Raw genomic sequence first — 20,011 nt, 5'->3', positions numbered from 1 at the left:
CATTTGACTTTGTGGCAACCCAAAACTACAAGAATTACTGGAACATTCCTTTACATCCTTCCCCTTTATTCAGTAAGAAACAATTACAGTGAACCAAAGCAACAACACACGAGGCCAAAAACTTTCAGTATAATTATATTATATCATATCATTTAATTCAATGTTGTACCTGAAACTAACCACACAGGTTGGACAAAACCCTGCCCACCGTCAACACAAGGTCCCAGCAAAAGAGAGAGCGACAGAGACAGAAAGGCACAAATAGAGATCAACATTTGAAAAGGATGAACAGGGGGATGGGGGTAAGATGTGTAAAAGATGACAAAGCTCAGAGTAGAGGACAAACAGAAGAAGTGAAGGTATAAACAAAGAGGAAGGAGGGGGATACAAAGAGAAAGAAAGAGGCACTGAACTGAATGGCAGAAAGACGGACATGGCCACACAACCCAGGCACAGGTTGAAGGAGTACGACAGAGGTGATAACAAAGAAAGGCACAAGTAGAAAAATGTCCCCCCCCCCCCCCCTTATATTTTTCTTATTTTCTATTTCTGCACTTTAAAATTAAATTTGGATGAGGTCCAGGAGGAGAGGACTGTATGAGCGTGAGGGAAAGACTGAGTATGAGGCTTAGGAATATTTTTAAAAGGCAAACAAATTTCAACTGAAATAACCGAATGGGGGCAGGAACAAGTGTTACGCAATTACAGAGTAAACAACATACAATAAAAGGCATTTAAAAAATAAAATTAATACTATTATTTCCGACCATCATCATTATTTCCTTTATCATTATTGTTAATCATATCATTATTATCAATAACAAAGCATTTTTTTATGTGAAGGATAGATATAATCGCTCTCTACCTCTGGCCACTTCTCTACCATTAAAGAAAACCAGAAAATGAGTGGAGAGAAAAAGAGAGACAGAGAGAAAGAGTGAGGTTGAAAGAGTGACTGAGGTATATGTATCCTGCCTGCCGGTTCTAGCCTAGTCTCTTTGCCACCTAGTAAGTATATGGTTGTCCTCCATCTCTACCTCTGAAAGTGTACTGCTGGCCAGTAGAATGTCTGCAGGATATTGAGGTATGGTACTGCTGGGTTCAGAGGATATCTCTCACTACCTACATCCATAAATGGATTCAAAAGTCTACAAAAAGCGTACCGAGAGGTGTACCAGCAAAAAAGCTTATCTCGCTAAACATTAGTGTTACCTTTACTTACTGTACCTTTACTTAGTGTACCTTTACTTAGTGTTGTAAGGTGCTCCCATCCCCTCTCTTCTCTTTCACCCGTTTTCTCTTTCTCTCCATCTGGCTGAATCTCCCAGAATGCTTGTGTTTTAATAGTGTTAGTACGTCCTTCTAACCCCTTCCCCTCAGTCTCGTAACAAAATACAAATACTGGTTATGAATGGCTATGACTCCCGCCTCCTCCACTCTCCCTTTCGCACAAACACCCCCCTCCCTCCTCAGAAGAAGGAGTACTGGTTGTCAATGGCTCTTGCCCTCCCTCCTTCCCGCTCTTCACCCTCCACCCCCTCCAGTTGGCGAAGAGGAGCTTCCCTCTCCTCCCAGTCCTCCGCTCCTTCACCTCCTCCTGCAGTTGCTGCAGTTCCTCCCCCACCTCCTCCCAGCTCGGCCTCGTTCCCTCGTTCCTGGGGTGGGGTTGGGGGTGGCGGCCGGCCGGGGGGCAGGGGTGGAGGAGGAGGCTGGGGGGGGCTACGGGGTCTGCTGGTCAAGTCTGGTGGGAGGAAAGAACAGCCGAGAGAGAAAAGCAGAGAAAGAAAGAGTGGTAAAAGGTGTAAATAAAGGAGGGGCGGGCGGGGGACAAGATAAAAAGGTGACATTTCCAGAGAGCGAGTGGTGAGAAGGGAGAAGAGGAGGAGGAAGAGGGGGAGAGAGAGAGTGAGTGTCATGGCCGCGACGTCTGTGTGACAGGTCCATGTCATGGAATCAGTCGAGACACACACAAACACACTGTGCGCTCACATACACACCTCGTTCCCGTCTATTGAATACATTTAATGTAAAACACAAAACAACGCATCGTCTGAAAATGTTCTATGAAGATTCTACATGACCCTAAACTTTTTAGCAGATACAACATTCTATAGCAGAGGTGGTCTCTCAAGTCATTGCTCTAGGGGTGATCTGTGTTCTCAAAAATAATCTATGGTAGGTCCAGTTCTAGATAAGGTTAGTACAGACTAACTTCACTGGAAGACTGAGCAGTACACTGAGGTGAATGGCCACTAGCTAGCTCTACACTCGCGCTATAGTGCGTTCCATCGGTTTCTCTCTCTCGCCGGCCGTCTCTCTCTCTAGGTCCCTCTCACTGGCTAGCTCTCTCTCGCTGGCTAGCTCTCTCTCGCTGGCTAGCTCTCTCTCGCTGGCTAGCTCTCTCTCGCTGGCTAGCTCTCTCTCGCTGGCTAGCTCTAGGTCTCTCTCGCTCTAGGTCTTTCTCTCGGTTTCTCCCTCTCTCTGTCTCTCTCTCATGCTGCCTCTCTCCCGCCATCATTCTCTCTAGGTCACTGTCTCTCTCACTCTAGATCTCTCTCGCTCTCGCCATCTTTCCCTCACTAGGTCTCTCCCAGTCTAGCGTTCTCCTCTCTCTAGGTCTCTTTCTTGCCGTCTCTTTCTTGCCGTCCCTCGCTCTGGGGGTGTCTCTCGGTCCCTCTCTCGCTCTGGGTCTCTAGCTCTTTCTCTCGGTTTCTCTCCCTCTCTGTCTCGGTCTGCCTCTTTCTCATGCTGCCTCTTTCTCGCCGTCTTTCCCTCACTAGGTCTCTCCCAGTCTAGGTTTCTCACGCTGCCTCTCTCTCTTTCTTGCCGTCCCTCGCTCTGGGTCCCTCTCTCTGGGTCTCTCTCTCTCGCTCTCTCTGGGTCTCTCTCTCTCGCTCTCTCTCGCTCTCTCTGGGTCTCTCGCTCTCTCTGGGTCTCTCTCTGGGTCTCTCTGGGTCTCTCTCTGGGTCTCTCTCTGGGTCTCTCTCTGGGTCTCTCTCTGGGTCTCTCTCTGGCTCTCTCTCTCGCTCTCTCTGGGTCTCTCTCTGGGTCTCTCTCTCTGGGTCTCTCTCTCGCTCTCTCTGGGTCTCTCTCTCGCTCTCTCTGGGTCTCTCTCTCGCTCTCTCTGGGTCTCTCTCTCTCTCGCTCTCTCTGGGTCTCTCTCTCTCTCGCTCTCTCTGGGTCTCTCTCTCTCTCGCTCTCTCTGGGTCTCTCTCTCTCTCGCTCTCTCTGGGTCTCTCTCTCTCTCGCTCTCTCTGGGTCTCTCTCTCTCTCGCTCTCTCTGGGTCTCTCGCTCTCTGGGTCTCTCTCGCTCTCTCTGGGTCTCTCTCTCGCTCTGGGTCTCTCTCTCGCTCTGGGTCTCTCTCGCTCTCTCTGGGTCTCTCTCTGGGTCTCTCTCTCGCTCTGGGTATCTCTCTCTCGCTCTGGGTATCTCTCTCTCTCTCTCTCTCTGGGTCTCTCTCTCTCTCTCTCTCTCTCGCTCTGGGTCTCTCTCTCGCCGTTGCCATCGCTTGAGGTCGCTCGAGGTCTCGGTCTGTCTCTCTCGCTAGGTCTCGGTCTGTCTCTCTCTCGACGTCTTTCTCTGTAGGTCTCTCCCCCTCTTGCCGTCTCTCTCTCCCGCTACGTCTCCCTCCCTCTCTAACTCGGTGTCTCTCTCTCTGTGGAGTCTGGTCTCACTTACACACAGTCAGAGATGGGGGTTGATGGAGAGTCAGGGTGGCGCGTGGTGATGACATCACAGACTGTGGGCCGGCTGCCTGCCCTGTCCCGGCCTGCGAAGAATGACCCAACGAAAACACAATAAGAGACAGCCAATCAGAGCTCTGGAAGGCACGGGGGTGGGGGGTTGGAAAGAAGGGTGTAGAAGGAAAGGAGGTAGAGTGCTAGGGCCTAGGGACATAGAGGGTAGTAGGGTCTAGGGGTTGATTTGGATTGGTGTGTGTGTGTGGGGGGGGGGGGTGTATGGGTGGGAGCATCAGTGCAAATTGATGGGAACAAGCCATGCGGAGCCACTCCAGTGTGTGTACGTAAGCATGCATGCTGTAATGGACACAGGATGAGGATGCAAAGCGGCCAGTCTTATGTTATAACGACATTGACAGAAACATCATGTAGTGGCCATGTTTTAGCACACACAACATTACTTATGGCCTGTACACATATCTTCAATGGGATGATACACACGCACACTATATTGATTCACTGACGTAACAGCATAGAGTAACCCAATCATAATGTATAAAACACATACACCGGACATACAACACCCAAGATGTGCCTTTAGAGGCCAGTGTAAAACCAATGTCGTTTCATCCTAGTGGAATATCCTGTGACCTTTCACCCCTGACCGGTTACCTGGCTGCCGGACGGCGGTGGCGCCCACAAAGCTGATGAGAGTGACGTCCGAGGCACCCCCAGACTCCAGGGGGATTGGGTGCACGCGGAAGTGCTCCAGCATGTCGAATATGGACTGGAACCACAGGTGCTGCACCCGGCACTGGCCGTCCTCGTTCAGAGACAAACGCAGGTGCTGCAGCGGAGAGGGAGAGAGGGAGAGAGAGAGGAGAAACAAAAGAAGGGAGAAGAGGGGGATATGGGTTAGCTTTGGGTGCTACTTAGCAGGTATATCTCCTAACATGGTACAGATGTTTCCCCTACCATTTCACATACAAACACACTGGTACTTTTCAACACACACGTAAACATCAATACTGTCTTACTCTCTCTTTCACACAAGGACAATAAAGGAGGAAAGTTGAATAATATTCCACCATCTCCGACGCTCGTCGTAAGTGGCAAAGCTTGCAGACGATAGCGGATTACAAAGGGAAACCCTGACTGACAGACTGACTGTCCCACTTCTGCTGCCAGACCACGTACTGACTGAGTAGTATTAAGGATCTTCCTTCTCTCAAGCGACACGCATGAGTTGCCTAGCGATGCAGAACTCCAAAAAACGAGCTAAATGCCTTTTATGCTCGCTTTGAGGAATATAACACTGTGCCTTGCGTGAAAGACACCTGCAGGACAACAACTCTCCCTCGACGTCAGAAAGACCATGGAGCTGATTGTGGACTATAGGAGAAAGAGGAGTGAGCACGCCCCCCCATTCAAAGGGCTGTTGTGGAGTGGGTCGAGAGTTTCAAGTTCCTTTGTAACATCGAGAGCATTTTGACTGGATGCATCACCACTTGGTATGGCAAATGCGTAATGCGCTGCAGAGGGTGGTGCGGACAGCCCAGTACATCACTGGAGCCAAGCTCCCTGCTATCCAGGACCTCTACATCAGGCGGTGCCCGAGAAAGGCCAGAGAAATTGCCTAAGACTCCAGCCACCAAAGTCATGGACTGTTTACTCTGCTACCGCCCAGCAAACAGTACCAGAGCATTGGCTCTCAAGAAGAATAGGCTCAGAGACAGCTTCTTCCCCCAAGCCATAAGACTGCTAAATAGTCAAATAATGGTACCCATACTGACTGCAATGCCTGTGTATGTAAACTCCACAAAAAAAGAAACGTCCTCACTGTAAACTGTGTTTATTTTCAGCTAAATTAACATGTGTGAATATTTTAAATGAACATAAAAAGATTCAACAACTGAGACAAACTGAACAAGTTCCACAGACATGTGACTAACAGAAATGGAATAATGTGTCCCTGAACAAAGGGGGGGGGGGGGGTCAAAATCAAAAGTAACAGTCAATGCAGCGGGTGGCCACACTAGATACTAAGTACTGCAGTGCATCTCCTTCTCATGGACTGCACCAGATTTGCCAGTTCCTGCTGTGAGATATGTTACCCCACTCTTCCACCAAGGCACCTGCAAGTTCCCAGACATTTCTGGGGGGAGTGGCCCTAGCCCTCACCCGCCGTTCCAACAGGTCCCAGACGTGCTCAATGGGATTGCGCTACGGGCTCGTCGCTGGCCATGGCAGAACACTGACATTCCTGTCTTGCAGGAAATCTCACACAGAACGAGCAGTATGGCTGGTGACATTGTCATGCTGGAGGGTCATGTCAGGATGAGCCTGCAGGAAGGGTACCACATGAGGGAGAAGGATGTATTCCATTGAGATTGCCTGCAATGACAACAAGCTCTGTCCGACGATGCTGTGACACCGCCCCAGACCATGACAGACCCACCACCTCCAAATCGATCCCCGCTTCAAATGAACAGGCCTCGGTGTAACGCTAAATTCAGTCGACGATAAACACGAATCCGACCATCACCCCTGTATGTAGCCTCACTACTTTCATAGCCTCGCTACTGTATATAGCCCGTCTTTTTATTGATGTTTTATTTCTTTACCTACCTATTGTTTACCTAATACATTTTTTGCACTATCGGTTAGAGCCTGTAAGTAAGCATTTCACTCTAAGGTCTACCTGTTATATTCAGCGCATGTGACAAATAAACTTTGATTTGATGAGACAAAACCGTAACTCGTCAGTGAAGAGCACTTTTTCCTGTCTGGTCCAGCGACGGTGGGTTTGTGCCCGTAGGCGATGTCGTTGCCGGTGATGTCTGGTGAGGACCTGCCTTACAACAGGCCTACAAGCCCTCAATCCAGCCACTCTCAGCCTATTGCGAACAGTCTGAGCACTGATGGAGGGATTGTGGGTTCCTGGTGTAACTCGGGCTGTTGTTGTTGCCATCCTGTACCTGTCCCGCAGGTGTGATGTACAGATGTACCGATTCTGTGCAGGCGTTGTTACAAGTGGTCTGCCACAGCGAGGACGATCAGCTGTCCGTCCGGTCTCCCTGTAGCGCTGTCTTAGGCGTCTCAGTATGGACATTGCAATTTATTGCCCTGGCCAGATCTGCAGTCCTCATGCCTTGTTGCAGCATGCCTAAGGCACATTCACGCAGATGAGCAGGGACCCTGGGCATCATTCTTTTGCAGTTTTCCAGAGTCAGTAGAAAGGCCTCTTTAGTGTCCTTAGTTTTCATAACTGTGACCTTAATTGCCTACCGTCTGTAAGCTGTTAGTGTCTTAACGACTGTTCCACAGGTGCATGTTAATTAATTGTTTATGGTTCAACGAACAAGCATGGGAAACAGTGTATAAACCCTTTACAATGAAGATCTGTGAAGTTATTTGGAATTTTACAAATTATCTTTGAAAGACAAGGTCTTGAAAAAGAGCTGTTTGTTTTTTGCATGTATACACACACACACATACACAACCCACACACAGAACACCTACACGCAGACTGACAACACAAACATAATTTGCTGCTGCTGCGCTGTTCTTTATTTTACTCTTATTATCTACCCTGATGCCTAGTCACTTTACACTGCCTTCATGTATATATCTACCTCAAGCAACTCGTACCTCTGCACTTTGATCTGGTACTGGTACTCCCTGTATTTAGCTCCACATTGATCTGGTACTGGTACTCCCTGTATTTAGCTCCACATTGATCTGGTACTGGTACTCCCTGTATTTAGCTCCACATTGATCTGGTACTGGTACTCCCTGTATTTAGCTCCACATTGATCTGGTACTGGTACTCCCTGTATTTAGCTTCACATTGATCTGGTACTGGTACTCCCTGTATTTCGCTCCACATTGATCTGGTACTGGTACTCCCTGTATTTCGCTCCACATTGATCTGGTACTGGTACTCCCTGTATTTCGCTCCACATTGATCTGGTACTGGTACTCCCTGTATTTCGCTCCACATTGATCTGGTACTGGTACTCCTTGTATGTAGCCCCACATTGATCTGGTACTGGTACTCCTTGTATGTAGCCCCACATTGATCTGGTACTGGTACTCCCTGTATTTCGCTCCACATTGATCTGGTACTGGTACTCCCTGTATTTCGCTCCACATTGATCTGGTACTGGTACTCCTTGTATGTAGCCCCACATTGATCTGGTACTGGTACTCCCTGTATGTAAGCTCCGTTCTTGTGTATTATATTGTATTCCTCTTGTTACTATTTCAATTTTAAAACTCTGCATTGTTGGCAAGGGCTCGTCAGCAAGCATTTTACATTAAAGTCTACACCAGGTGACAAATAAAATGTGATTTGACACACACTCTCCTGTCTCTTGTACCTTGGCCTTGCCCTGGAAGTTGAAGGTGAGGACGTACTCCCCGCGGCGTGTCTCGCTTTGGCGCACAAGGAAGACGCCGTGGCTGGCTGTACCCCCTGCCAGCACAAGCTGGGCCGCCTTCAGGCGCGACAACGTCCCGTGGAACCACTGGCACTCGCTCAGAGGGTGCTCCACCGCCTCCGCCACATCTGAGAACAGGAAGGAACCTGGGGAGGTGAGGAGGGATGAGGGGATGGATGAAAATATTAGACCAAAAAAGAATAATAATAAAGTGTCACCAGACCTGCCCTGTACATTCTGGTGTATATGCGTGTTTGTATGTGAGTGCTTTTGCGTGTGTGCTAAGGCTTCACCTGTGGCATCTGGCGTCTCCGCAAATGGTGTGCCTAGGCCAGCTCCACCCACGCGTCCGTCTGATTCGTCCAGAGGGGCGCGGGGCGGTAACTCTGGGGGGAGAGGGTCCATCAGCGGGGAGGAGCCGCCCACACCGCCATAACACACTGCAACAGGACAGGAGCAAAAACATCAGTCCTATTATTTATTTAACCAGACTTATTTTACTTTCAAACAGCAACGAAACATTGGACTCAAGAGTTAAAACAACTTTTTTCGTCTCGCTTTCTGTATCAGGTGTTAAGTGATCCAACTGTATATTTGTAAAGCTGCAAAAAAAAAAATTGTGAAACGGGGAAATCATCACACAACAATCCCAAATGGGCTATTCGATCCTATCCTGTGCAGACATATTTGAAAAGATGGGATAGGTAAGGAATATGGTAGTAGCTCCCCCTTACCTTATGCTACAGGTCTGCTGTTTGTATATTCTTACAGATTAAGTGTCTAAGGCAGTGGTCACCAACCTTTTCTGAGCCAAGTTCACTTTCAAAATGCAAGCCGAGATCTACAGCTCAGAACTGTTTCTAAACATATATTTTGTTTTAAATGTAAGCCTATGCAACATTTACCAAATAAAAACAGTTCTGTAGGAATAAGGTTTATTGCAGTAGGCCTGTAACGGAGGCCACCCTAGCAGTGGAGGTTTCAGTGAGAAGGCAGACACTTCGATACGGGGAAAACTCAGAATGGAGGGTGTTTATTTACAGCGCTGAGGTGGAGCAGCTGGAAAACTGTACACTATGTAAATCAAAAATCACAAACATAACAATAACTGGACAAGAACATACACTGGAAAATTAATCAAATAAAAGGTTGAGCTCCAAAGAAACCAAGCTTCAATCAATAACTGAAATTATAGCGTTCAGCCAGCACGGCAACCAATGAAATGACAGGGTTTCAAGTACAATTCCCATCAGGCCTCACCTTGGACTGTGCAATTTTAGACTAATCATAAATCAATGGTAACAATTACCTTACATAAAGGCCTGAACAGCACAATAAACATGCACTGAACAAAAATATAAAACGCAACATGTAAAGTGTTGGTCCCATTTCTTGAGCTGAAATAAAATATCCCAGAAATATTCCATATGCACAAAAATCTTATTTCTCGAAATGTTGTGCACAATTAGTACCCTGTTAGTGAGCATTTCTCCTTTGCCAAGATAATCCATCCACTTGAAAGGTGTGGCATATCAAAAAGCTGATTAAACAGCATGATCATTACACAGGTGAACCTTGTGTTGGGGGGGCAATAAAAGGCCACCCTAAAATGTGCAGTTTTGTCACACAACACAATGCCACAGATGTCTCAAGTTGAGGGAGCGTGCAATTGGCTTGCTGAACGCAGGAATGTCCACCAGAGCGGTTGCCAGATAATTTAATGTTCATTTCTCTACCTTAAGCCGCCTCCAACACCTCTACATCCAGCTTCTTCACCTGTGGGATCATCTGAAACCAGCCACCCGAACTGAGGGTCAGTACAACCAAAGAACTTCTACACAAACTGTCAGAACCTCGTCTAAGGGAAGCTCATCTGCATGCTCATTGTCCTCACCAGGGTCTTGACCCGACTGCAGTTCAGTGTCGTAACCAACTTCAGTGGGCAAATGCTCACCTTCGATGGCCACTGGAGAAGTGTGCTCTTCAAGGATGAATCCCAGTTTCAACTGTACTGGGCAGATGGCAAACAACGTGTATGGCGTCATGTGTCGCCGAGCAGTTTGCTGAACATTGTGTGCCCCATGGCAATTGAAGGTGATTAGAGTGAGGATGAATTAACTGTGGTGGCAGGTGCATTGCTGACTGCTGAGAAGAAGTTGAATATAGAGAGAAGTGGTGTAGTGAGGAAGGTCAGCGTGAAGTCCATCCATGATGGAACCTTGGCGAGAGTTAGGACCGCCGAATTCGGGCCTTGTCCTGAGGATGATTCTGGCCCAGTGGGAGTGAGATTTGTAGAGCGAATGGATCCTTGTATTTTGTCTGATCCATATGTGGTGTCAGGTTGGGGACTGTTGAGTTGGTGAAGTTAACTCGGAGTGGACTCGTGATGATGTATTGTGTTACATTCACCCAGAGGGAGTGGGTGCTCCGCATTACGCGATTAGGGACAACAATTAGGACTTGCTTTGCAGAGCAGGGTGCCGTTGAAAGGAGTGATAACGGGGATGGCATTAAGTGTTGAGGAGGAGCAGTTGAAATGGAAGATTCCCACCGTTTGGTGAGTTGTAGATTTGGTGGAGAGCGTGGGGAAACGGAGAAGACAACGTCTGTCAAGCTGAGTTTTGATGCAGTCTTTGCCAGATAAGGTCATGGTAGGAAGTGTCAATTACCCCTTGAGAGCTTTTGTTCCAAAAATAAAATAGTGTTTTAGGTGTCAAGTTTATGGGCATGTTGCAGCAGTGCGTCGGAGGGAGCTGCCTTGATGTGCGAAAGGAGGGCATGAGACGAAGGAATGTGTGGTATCGGAGGAGAAAGTAATACATGTTAGTTGTGTGGGTTCCCATGGAACTGGAGTTTGGAGGTGTCCGGTGAGAGAAAGGGACATTTGAGGTAGCCAGGGTTAGAGTAGTACAGAAAGTGTCATATCCCGAAGCAGTGAAAAGAGTGGTAGAGGAAGATGGGGACCCGGGTGAGGGATCCTGAGAGATGGGAAGAATATGTGCTTCAGTACAGTGGACTAGCATTTATTGCCTTGGTTGTTAATTGTACTGCAGAAAATCACAGAAAATAGAGGTGGAAGAGAAGTACGTTTTATTGCAGAACAGTTGTGGGGGGTGTTGAGTGGTAGTGTTCTGTCCTCTCAGACCGTTGGTCTGAAGTAGGACTAGATAGGGTTAAATAGTGGAATGGGGTGGTGGGTTTTGTAGAGAGGGCTAATAGTTGGCTGGGCAATTTCCCGTTGTCTCAATTGTTTATATTACCATATCAAATAATTGAATGTAGGTAGGCCGTGGATGGCCTTACACCGGTACAGTAGGTGGCGGTGTATGCACCTAAAAGTTGGATGCCATCTGACAACCAAATCCCAAAGAAGAAGAAGCTCCGTTTGACCCACCTCCCGTCTCAGCAGGAGCATGACAGAGGAACAAACATTTCACAGGTAGGCTACGTTTTTTTAAATAATTATTTTACATCACATAATGATACCGAACTCTGTGCACTTCAATTGTAACACTGATAAGAAAAGGCATGATAAGAAACATTACATGCAGTGCAACAAACAAATGGCTGCTGCCAAAACCCAAATGAATCGCCGGGGGAACTCGCAACCTGCGTTTCGCTCTACAGGCTACATCGCCAGCGCCAAAGGACAAGGCATCATACACATATTATATTCAATAAAGGAATGTGCATTTCATAAACCCACAAACCGTTTCCATGTCTGGTTGTATCTGCATCTGATGGTCAGTCTCAGCGGATGGAGGGGAGAGCGAGAACAGCAGAGGGTCTGCCTCTCACGGTTCCCCGATCTCTCCTTTTCCTCCGGTGAGACTGACCAGAGAGAGGGGGAGACAGTCTGATGACCAAACTCGAGTCACACCGCATTATTTCTGCCTCATGCACAAATTCATGTTGCTCCTATGACCAGAGAAAGTGAATTATTAGTCGACATTAAAATAGACACGACGAGCCGTTAATAATAATAAAAACCCCGGTCCTATCGATGCACGTTTTCTATGTTTTGAAAAGTGTTGAATCGTAAAAGCAGCAGCTATTTGCTGTATTATTTGACAGTCTCTCTGGTCAGGGTTTTAAAAGTCATTAAAATCCCATTTAGGCCAGTATCAAACTTTGCTGCGGGGTAGTGGAAGCTACTGGCACGGTGATTAGAGATATCCGATTGGCCAGCGCAGTAGGCGCACCTCATTTAGCACTACAGGTCGGCTGGGTAGGCAGAGTTTGGTCCTTCAGACAAATGAAATGAAGACTTTGCACAGGGCTGCCGAATCAAGTGCATCTACCGCCAACGGCTCAAGGCAACAAAAATACATTTTAAAAAAGAGGAGCGCAAAGAAATGTTCGGCGATCGACTAGGAATGACTAGTTGACTAGGACCGCGATTGACTGGTTGGTATATACTGGTCTAAGAGTAGTAGCTTGGTGAGGTGTCTAGGGGTCGATTTGGGATGCCCCACTCACCTTGAGAGAGGCGGTCACTGAATTCTGGCATTCCACTGATGTCCATGGGTCCCCCACACACAGCTTCTATGTCCTCCTGTTCACTGTAGAGTCAAGATACACAAAGCTTGCTCTACAGTAGCTGGGGTGTCGCTTCTACTTCTGCTGACCTCATCAATATTTGACACGCATATATATGGTCCCTCTTAACTCTCACTGACTGCCCCCCCCTCCCCACCCCAATCACTGACTTAAGAGTTCTTTCAACTTAACACACAATTTGCTTACCTGATACATATACCATTCCTGATGTCACTCAACCAAGCTCTCATCTGCACAGCGTCTCGCGTCTCAATCACATACTGCACCTGTCCCTCCAACTGACAGAGAGAAAGATAGGGTTAGCGAGAGAGTGACACAGGGGTGAGAGAGAGGGGCAAGAGAAAGGGGGGGGGGGAAGAGGGGGGTGAGAGGAAGGAGAGAGAGAGAGGGCGAGAGAGAGGGTGTGAGAGAGCAAAATACAAGTCAGTCTACAGAGGCAAGATGAACAGGAACTGACTACCTGAACAGAATTTACTGAGAGAACAAGAAAGGGGAAATGAAAGGATGGACAGAGCAGAGCATCACCTGAAGGAGGAAGGTGTTCTCCTTGTCAGGCACCTCCAGGGCTGTGGTGCTCCTCACATCCACAATAGAGCAGCATGGGATAGTCAGCCTGGGCTTGGAGGACTGAGACAGGGGGACAGAGAAGAACATTGAATAAGACACATCTGTGCTTTCAGAGAAATTGTGCAATTTTCACAATGCCTGCCAATGACATCATTCATCTCCAAGCATTCCAAAGGAGCATGTTGATAGGTTGTCATGCCTCAGTGTTACATCAAAGATACACAATCTACCCCGACGGCCCCCACCCTCTGGGGAGCCAGGCCCAGCCAATCAGAATTAGTTTTCCCCACAAAAGAGTTTTATTATAGACAGATATAAGTTAACGTGGCCAGGATAACAAATGACTATGAGGAAATTAAATCGAAAATGGGAGAAACAAAATAGTTTAACCCAATAAAGATTTGAATTAAAATGGTGTACCTTGTAAAGAATAAGCATTGCTATATTGCACATAAAGTTTTAATATTTTTGTCACAAATAATGCTATCAGTATAATGTAGTACAATTACAAATGTGAACTTTATCTTCCAATCATTTTATTTCTCAATATGGCAGTGTTATCTGGTGGGAAATTAAACAAAAACTGTGAAACTTGAAAATGCAAACTGGAGTATTGCGTTTATATTTCATCATTTATGTTCACATGAAAATACAATTGCAAACTTATTAATGTATCATTATCAAAAAAAAAATTGGGGGGGGCAGCTATATACTCCAAACATTAAGAATATCTTCCTAATATCGAGTTGCACTGAACATGTGTCTCACTCACTTTAGGCGGGATGAAGAACTCCAGATAGTACTCCTCGCCGCGCTCCCCCTCCTTGTCCCTCTCCCTCAGGACCAGTCGACACTTGTGCCACCGACCACCCCTCCAGCCCACAGTGCCCCCAGGGACGAGAGGCTGCACTGCAGCTGTCTGAGCGGCGTTAGCGGTGGACGAGGTGTTGTTTAAGCCAGTACCAGCGTTGTTGTGTTCTTGTGTGCCGTGGTGCAGCAGGCCGAAGGAAAAGCCAGGGAAACCACCGTGGCTCCCGGCAAACTCATCTGGCATGGAGGAGCTGACGCTGACTCCTCCCTCCCTCACCAGTCGGCCCGTCTTCCTCGGGGTGGCGCTGCTGCTGCTGCTGGGGGGCAGGCCGGAAGAAGGTGACACCACGGCTGAAGTGGGTGCCGAAGAGAGAACGGGGGGCGGGGAGCGAGACAGACGCAGCTTCTCCAGCCGGTGGCTCCACTTCTCCTTCTCTCCCCCCTCGCCATTGCTCCGCCGGCGGTCCCGTGCCTCCGATAGCGAGAGGGAGGTGGCACTGCTGGAGGAAGACGGGGGCAGGGAGGAGGAGGAGGAGTGGGGGAGGGAGAGGGGCAGGGAGAGGGAGACAGGCATGGAGGAGGTGGGTGTAGGGGGCTGAGTGCCAGAGTTCCTCTTGGAGGAAGAGCCGGTGCAAGCGTCCTGGACCCCCATTGTGTAGCTGTAGCTGGAGGGCAGCTGGGAGGAGCTCTGGGGGGAGTCGCTGGACGAGCTGCGCCAGTGCAGGATGCCCCGGACACTGCCCCGCACGCTGCGCCCAACACTCCGCAGAGAGAAGCGCTTCTTCAGTTTGGTTTTGGACTGGCTTCCTGCCGAGGCCGGGGTGCCATTACCTTTGGAGCGGGGAGGAGTTGTGTCGGAGCAAGGGGAGGCAGGCGTTTGGGGCATATGGGAGGGGTCTTCATTGTCCAAGCAAACTTCCAGCTCCTCCTCCCCCTCATCTGGCTCCACCTCCTCCTCCATGACCGTTACGCCCGCCCAGCTGTCCTCTTCCTCGGCTGTCGTTTCTCCATTTCCTGGGCCGACGCCAGTGAAGTGTTTAACAGTAACTGGGGCACCCCTCTCTTCCCGCCTGCCGTTGTTTCCTCCTCCCACTGAGGAGGAGCAGGAGGAGGAGGAGGATGGGGGGAGGACCGTTGTGACAGCATAGGAGTCTTGAAATTGGTCCCCACTTCTGGTTTCCAACACCAGTCGTGTGGAGGCAGGCTTGGGCAGGGCTCTCACCGGGTTGGCTGGGGCACAGGGGTGGTAGGAGGCTCCCTCGGTGACAGGAGGGGGAGAGACCGCCTCCTCTTCCAGGGAGGTGGCGTCTGATTGGGGGGCCCAGCTCCCCGCCTCCATCCCAGGGGCTGTACCCAGCGCCCCGGCCACCCCCTCCAGTTCGCTCTGGAAATGTCGGACAAAGCGGTCAGTGAAGCGGCGACAGAAGGCGGCAGCAGAGTCGGGGGAGTAGTGAGGGTTCTCCAGGAGGAACGCCCGGAAGTGGCGGGCAAAGTCCCCGGCCGCCATGCGGGCATGCAGCTCACAGAACTCCGTCCAGCTCAGGCAGGGGGAGGGTGTGGGGGTGTCCGACAGCGAGGAGGGGTGAGGCTGGGCCAAGGGAGGGGGCAGGGGGGGTGGCCGAGGGAACATGGGCAACAGGGAGGGGGATGGAGGGGACGGAGAAGGGGAGGGTGAAAGGGGCAGCGGGGAGGAGTTGGCTGCCCGCGGGCTAGGTGGGGTTAAAAGAGAGCCGTTCATTCTACCAGGAGGGCGTGAGGGGAGGGGGCTGATTGGCCAACTAGCTGGCTGCTATTTGGTTTATCACTTAAGGTTAATTAATGAAACCTGCACAGCTCCTCAGGGCTAATTTACAAACGGGTGGGAATTCAAGTACCGTACTATGCCAGGCATAGAGTAGATTCACCCCCATTTAAAACCTTCAGCTAAAAGACTACTGTAACACACTGATGAGCACAGACTGAGACGAGGTAGAAATATAGGGGGTCTGTCTCTGTGCAACATGCTTTCATACATTTAAAAATATCTATGATAAAAGACAGGGTAAAATCGGTGTAAGGGAGGAGGTATAAGACAGAGGTGAGGTAAATAGGTGAGGTTCACAAGTGGCCGCCCTGCTTACGGTCCACCACACATCCACAAGAACACAACTGCAGCCTGTGAAAACAATACAAGCACAATCAATGGTGATACATCACATTACCTGTTACATATATTCTCCAGAGACATAACCAACTCTAATATGATTTACAATATCTAATCAACTGTTACTAATACAAATACCCCTAGCACCGGTTGCCACCTGTAGTTGTTGTCTGTTGGACTAGTGGTCACAACAGTTGTCAGGTTTTTTTTAAATTGAGTCAATGCTTTACATCCATAAAAACAAATTGTTAAGCAACCCGTTTTACTGACAACCCATTCAATTAGCTAGCTAGATATCTTCACATAACGGTACTAGATGTGGTAGCTAGATATGGTGAAGAACCAAATGGTTGCTTGTGAGACATCAACTGATTTGTCAGTGTTCAGACAACTAGTGGTTTAATCACTTTCCCACACTGTAGCAAAGCCAAATATAGTTTGGCATAGCTAACTAACTACCTTACTGGCAACAAAATAAATAAAATACCTTGTTGGCTAGATTATTGTAACTAAACAACTGACTGCGTATGAAACCCGTTAGCTAGCTAACAACATTACCCAGCTAGTTTGCAAACTGGCGCTGGATGTAAACAATCCAGAGAGCTTGGTTAGTACTGACGTTACTGGCTAACGAAGTTAGCTGGAATTCACAAACCATTGTCGGCCTAGTCAGATACTCGAGGCCAATGCTTGATGGCTAAAATAACCTAAAGGAGAGGAGGAGAGACAGTTAACTAGATAGCTGATATTACGGAGTAATGATAGTGCATGGACATGGTAAAATGACACACAGTGAGGTCATGTTAGCTTAACTAACGTTAACTAGCAACAAGAGCCAGCACATCGCGTGATAAACAATCTAGTTAGCGTAAGCGATACTGAGCTAACTAGCGACCCATCAGTTAGCTAGCAACGCCATCCATCTTAACAGAACCATGTTAGCTAGCTAAATAAAAAGCACCAGCTTGAAGCAGTTAGCTAAGTAGCTAACTAGCCAATATTCAACAATGTAGCTAAAATGTAAGCCTAACTAGCTGTTTTAATTAAATAACAGCGGTTTAGTCAGCTAATAGTAGCGAGATATTGTTTGTTATAGTAGCTACCTAGACTATGGCTATTATCGTTGAATAAGGGGTGCTAGCTAATTGAAGTAATGTTATGTTTACCCACTTGTACACGCTTGTCTTCAAAATAGTGTCCACTTACAGTTAGCTAGCCTCCCATACTTGCTACAGACAACAGGCGAATCGCTAGCTAGCTACCTAGATATTATTATTAGCTAGCCAGCTATTAATAAAACAACTCATTTAGTAATCTTGCGTTGGCTTACATTAGAATTGTAATTTATACGCGCCAGCGTTTTATACAATTCGTTCATATATCCTCGATATAAATATAATTTTATAACAGTTGTTGCTAACGTGAATATTTCTGTGCTCCCTATCTCTCGCGATATAGTGGGAGAGAGCGGATGGGAAGGGAAAGTCGACTAGCGAGGAGGGTGGCAAGCAGGAGGAGTTGCAGGGACTACGTTTGCAGTCAGGGTACTTGGGTGGTGGAAAAATGGAGGGGCACTAAAAACAATCACCACCGTCTGTGAATTGTATGAGGCGTAAATGAACATTTGTCTCATACTGAGCTACTAGACTTTCTGTTTAAAAATGCATGAATGTTTTACAACAAGCCTATATAAATTGCATAGAATAAAATAAATATATATCCTTATGGAGATGAGTAAATCATTTATTTCAAACTAGCTGAATAGATCCGTGATTACTGTAGTATGCCGACATGCAGCCGTTCTGTATCAGTGGCCACATGAGCATATAGACCTACTGCTGTGTTGGTGTTGTCTCTATAGCTTGATTTCAATATTGTGTTGTTTATACACAGCGTGTACTTACTGTCAATTCAGGTTCCACCCTTTTCTTCGTCTTCTATGGTATTTCTCTTTCATTTCACGAGCATGTGTTTAAAGGTCCAATGCGGATGTTTGTTTTTTTGTCTCAATATTGATTCTTTCCAGGTAACAATTAATTTCCTTCCTGTGATTGTTTCCAAATAAAGTTTTCTAAAATAGACGAATGGACTACAATAGAGTAGAATATCATTGAATAGACTAAAATAGAATAGAGAAGGATTAGCCGGTGTGATCATAATTTGTCTTTCATTAACAAAATGTACACTGGAAAAAAAGAAGAAAAAAAGTATATTCCCTGTAATCTGTCGAGAAGTAAGGAGGGACCTAACTAGTGGTTGTTTATAGAAAAAAATTACCTTCAATGCCATTTGTACTGTAGGTTCTATTTCTTTCTATCGCCCTCTCTCTGTGTCACACTCACTCACTCAATTATCTTCCAATAAATATACAGTTGAAGTCGGAAGTTTACACACACTTAGGTTGGAGTAATTAAGGCTACTTTTTCAACCACTCCACAAATGTCTTGTTAACAAACTATAGTTTTGGCAAGTCAGTTAGGACATCTAGTTTGTGCATAACACAAGTAATTTTTTCCAACAATTGTTTACAGATTATTTCACTTATAAATCAATGTATCACAATTCCAGTGGTCAGAAGTTTACATATACTAAATTGACTGTGCCTTTAAACAGCTTGGAAAATTCCAGAAAATTATGTCATGGCTATAGACGCTTCTGATGGGCTAATTGACATAATTTGAGTCAATTGGAGGTGTATCTGTGGATGTCTTTCAAGGCCTACCTTCAAACTCAGTGCCTCTTTGCTTGACATCATGGGAAAATCTAAAGAAATCAGGCAAGACCTCAGAAAAAAATTGTAGACCTCCACAAGTCTGGTTCATCCTTGGAAGAAATTTCCCAACGCCTGAAGGTACCACGTTCATCTGTACAAACAATAGTACGCAAGTATAAACACCATGGGACCATGCAGCCGTCATACCGCTCAGGAAGGAGATGCGTTCTGTCTCCTAGAGATTAACGTATTTCGGTGTGAAAAGTGCAAATCAGTCCCAGAACAACAGCAAAGGACCTTGTGAAGATGCTGGAGGAAACAGGTACAAAAGTATCTATATCCACAATAAAACTAGTCCTATATTGACATAACCTGAAAGGCAGCTCAGCAAGGAAGAAGCCACTGCTCAAAAACCGCCATAAAAAAGCTAGACTATGGTTTGCAACTGCACATGAGGATGAATATCGTACACTTTGGAGAAATGTCCACTGGTCTGATGAAACAAAAATAGAACTGTTTGGCCATAATGACCATCATTATGTTTGGAGGAAAAAGGGTGAGGCTTGCAAGCCGAAGAACACCATCCCAACCGTGAAGCACGGGAGTGGCAGCATCATGTTGTGGGGGTGCTTTGCTGCAGGAGGGACTGGTGCTCTTCCCAAAATAGATGGCATCATGAGGGAGGAAAATTATGTGGATATATTGAAGCAACATCTCAAGACATCAGTCAGGAATTTAAAGCTTGGTCGCAAATGGGTCTTCCAAATGGACAATGACCCCCTGTTACGGATACAGGATACCTTGTGTGTGTATTTATTTTCTCTCCCCCTCACTGGGTGGACCACCCACTGTATTTTTGGTTAGTTAGTTAGCTGTTGGTGAAGTAGGCTAGTCTAGCTTAGGGGTGTTTTTGGATACTTATTATTTCTTTCATTGGGTCCAGCTCAGCCCCTTTTCCTGCTCCCCCCATTACTGTGTGTTTTCAAATAAACCATGAGTGTTTGACGGTAATTTAGTTGTCTGTGGTTATTTTCGTCCAATTATAATTTGCATGAGTTATGTTACGGGTCTCGTTACCATCCCCCCCCTAGACTG

The 20,011-nt window shown here is 47.2% G+C and overlaps 1 protein-coding gene across 8 annotated transcripts; it reads right to left on the bottom strand.

The window, feature by feature from the left end:
- Positions 1-45: 45 nt before the first annotated feature.
- sh2b1 (SH2B adaptor protein 1) lies at positions 46-18,343 on the bottom strand. 8 transcript variants are annotated; one of them, XM_020486130.2, is made up of 11 exons: positions 18,108-18,343; positions 16,859-16,910; positions 14,023-16,215; positions 13,209-13,310; positions 12,870-12,961; positions 12,603-12,685; positions 8,417-8,563; positions 8,064-8,269; positions 4,354-4,528; positions 3,680-3,770; positions 46-1,741 (listed from the first exon to the last, which is right to left on the bottom strand). In XM_020486130.2, the coding sequence occupies exons 3-11, from the start codon at positions 15,796-15,798 to the stop codon at positions 1,720-1,722; spliced, it is 2,694 nt and encodes an 897-aa protein (XP_020341719.1). In that variant the 5' UTR covers positions 15,799-16,215; positions 16,859-16,910; positions 18,108-18,343; the 3' UTR covers positions 46-1,719. The 8 variants fall into 8 exon arrangements, with proteins under 8 accessions (XP_020341719.1, XP_020341717.1, XP_031682949.1 ...); XM_020486128.2 differs by lacking the exon at positions 18,108-18,343 and adding an exon at positions 17,374-17,868; XM_031827089.1 differs by lacking the exon at positions 18,108-18,343 and adding an exon at positions 17,410-17,868.
- Between the last annotated feature and the right edge of the window lie 1,668 nt (positions 18,344-20,011).

Source organism: Oncorhynchus kisutch, linkage group LG6, assembly GCF_002021735.2.
Source record: "Oncorhynchus kisutch isolate 150728-3 linkage group LG6, Okis_V2, whole genome shotgun sequence".
Classification (NCBI taxonomy): Eukaryota; Metazoa; Chordata; class Actinopteri; order Salmoniformes; family Salmonidae; genus Oncorhynchus; species Oncorhynchus kisutch.
Note: the sequence above shows the minus strand (reverse complement) of the source record. Positions and strands in the feature narration are given on the sequence as shown.

What these genes read in the sequence shown, in the direction of transcription:
- sh2b1 (XM_020486130.2), bottom strand. Translation starts at nt 15,798, where the DNA reads ATGAACGGCTCTCTTTTAACCCCACCTAGCCCGCGGGCAGCCAACTCC. An exon ending in GGAGACGCCAGATGCCACAG is followed by an intron (nt 8,270 to 8,416) that starts GTGAAGCCTTAG and finishes TCACCTCCCCAG; the next exon opens with GTTCCTTCCTGTTCTCAGAT. An exon ending in ACTTCCAGGGCAAGGCCAAG is followed by an intron (nt 4,529 to 8,063) that starts GTACAAGAGACA and finishes TCTCCGCTGCAG; the next exon opens with CACCTGCGTTTGTCTCTGAA.